General features: G+C 58.3%; 1 protein-coding gene across 1 annotated transcript in view; it reads left to right on the top strand.

The window, feature by feature from the left end:
• Positions 1 to 2,001, top strand: part of DDX41 (DEAD (Asp-Glu-Ala-Asp) box polypeptide 41) — a gene marked incomplete at its 3' end in the record, with an annotated part of 4,141 nt that overhangs the window by 381 nt on the left and 1,759 nt on the right. Inside the window, 7 exon segments of the mRNA XM_010151909.1 lie at positions 6 to 57; positions 400 to 460; positions 1,064 to 1,200; positions 1,449 to 1,521; positions 1,684 to 1,837; positions 1,944 to 1,999; position 2,001. The exon segment at position 2,001 is cut by the window's right edge and continues 74 nt beyond it. Of these exon segments, the coding sequence (XP_010150211.1) occupies positions 6 to 57; positions 400 to 460; positions 1,064 to 1,200; positions 1,449 to 1,521; positions 1,684 to 1,837; positions 1,944 to 1,999; position 2,001 (534 nt within the window).

The raw sequence follows: 2,001 nt of genomic DNA on the forward strand, positions 1-2,001 counted from the left end.
AGGAGAAGCAGCTGAAGGAGGAAGAGAAGATCCTGGAGAGCGTGGCAGAGGGCCGAGGTGAGTGGTGGGAGCTCTGTGTCTCCCAGAGGTGTCAGGGCAGCAGCTGGGATATTACACTTGGCTGCAACACTTAGGGGTGGGAGGAGGTCCCAGCGGGACCCCTTGGTCAGCATCTGACTGCCTGGCTTTAGCTGAGCTATTGCTGGGGCAGCCCTCTGGGCACAGCAGGCTGCGACACTTGGTGTTCCCATACCCAGAGGGGCTGTCAGGGACGCTGCTTTCCCCACTCTGTCTCCCGACGTAGTCACCCAAACTGCGTGCCCGCGCGGTTCCCTGCTGCGGTTGAGCGCCTCTGGAGATGGAGAGTTTGCACTGACCTCCTCAGCTTTGTTCTTGCAGCTTTGATGTCGGTGAAGGAGATGGCAAAGGGCATCACCTACGATGATCCGATTAAAACCAGGTGCGTTTCACGGCACAGAGGGCTTTCTGAACACGTCGCTTCCTCGTGGCTGAAGGGTAGGAGCCGTATGGCCTCGCAGGAGGGACACTGCCCTGCAGCCACTGGCTTTTCTCCTGCTCCTCTGTCTGGCTTCCTACCGCTGTATGTAGGATCAAAGGCTGCTGAGTCACCTTGGATGTTGGTATGTGTGCAGGAAGGTTTGCTAAAGCACGTTTATGTTAGACTGGAAGGCTCGAGGAGGTCCTTCAGATCTTGGAGGTGACTAAGCTAGAGGAACATACTTGGGGAGCCGAGAGCCAGCACCGCTCAAGGCGGTGGGAGAGAGATAATTGAGATGTGTCTAAAAGATTTTTGGCAAGTTCCACCCACTATCCATAGACTGTTCTGAGCTGTGAGCTTGGGACTTTTTACTGAGGCTCTGGGGGAATGTTTAGTGCATAGAACTGGCTTACATCTCCTCCTGTGCTCACACCATGAAGCCCCTTGGGGTTACCTGTTTTCCCCAGAGTTCCTCTCCAGGAAAGTTCCCCTGGGCCGTGGGGGTGCTGGCTCTGGAGCCTCAGCCTCATTTTGCACCGTGACCTGTCTCTGTTGCCTTCACAGCTGGAGGGCGCCCCGTTACATCCTGGGCATGTCGGAGGCACGGCACGATCGCGTACGCAAGAAGTACCACATCCTGGTGGAGGGGGAAGGCATCCCGCCCCCCATCAAGAGCTTCAAGGAGATGAAGTTCCCAGCAGGTGGGCCGGGAGAGGAGCCTGGCAGGGCCAGGGGCAGCCTTCTCCTGTGAAACTTGTGGCAGCTGTCAGATCTTTAAAGCTGAGTGTTAGTGGGGTCACAGCTTAAATTCCCAACAGTGGCTGTGTCACCCGGCTGCTGGCCCGAGGGGTGTTTGTCACCGGTAGAAGAGCTGCTGCTGGGGTGTGCGTAGGAGGGAAGGAGGGAGAAGACTTCACGTCATGAATGTCCCCCCCTTGTTCTCTGACAGCTATCCTGAGGGGCCTGAAGAAAAAAGGAATCCAGCAGCCAACACCCATACAGATCCAAGGAATCCCCACAATGTGAGTGCTCTGTCCCCAGCCCGGAGTGGGGGGCGGTCGCTCCCTACAGCCCACCCCGCAGTGTGAACTGGGCGCCCTTCCCTGGTGACGGGATGCGTCCTGTCGCCTCGCTCAGCCCTGGGGGTCTGAGCGTTCGGTCCCTTGGCCCCGTGTCTCTCCCAGCCTCTCGGGCAGGGACATGATTGGCATCGCGTTCACCGGCTCTGGGAAGACCCTGGTGTTCACCCTCCCGGTGATCATGTTCTGCCTGGAGCAGGAGAAGAGGCTGCCGTTCTCTAAGCGAGAGGGACCCTACGGACTCATCATCTGTCCCTCGGTGAGTGCTGGGGCACGGTGACTCGCGGGAGGAAGCTTTGATTGATAGTGATGCTCCCAGATCCTCCCTGCGCGAGGCCTAGGAACGAGTGAATTTGTCTCCGCAGCGGGAGCTGGCCCGACAGACCCACGGCATTATTGACTACTACTGTCGCCTGCTGCAGG

This window comes from Eurypyga helias, unplaced genomic scaffold (assembly GCF_000690775.1).
Source record: "Eurypyga helias isolate BGI_N326 unplaced genomic scaffold, ASM69077v1 scaffold23585, whole genome shotgun sequence".
Lineage (NCBI taxonomy): Eukaryota > Metazoa > Chordata > Aves > Eurypygiformes > Eurypygidae > Eurypyga > Eurypyga helias.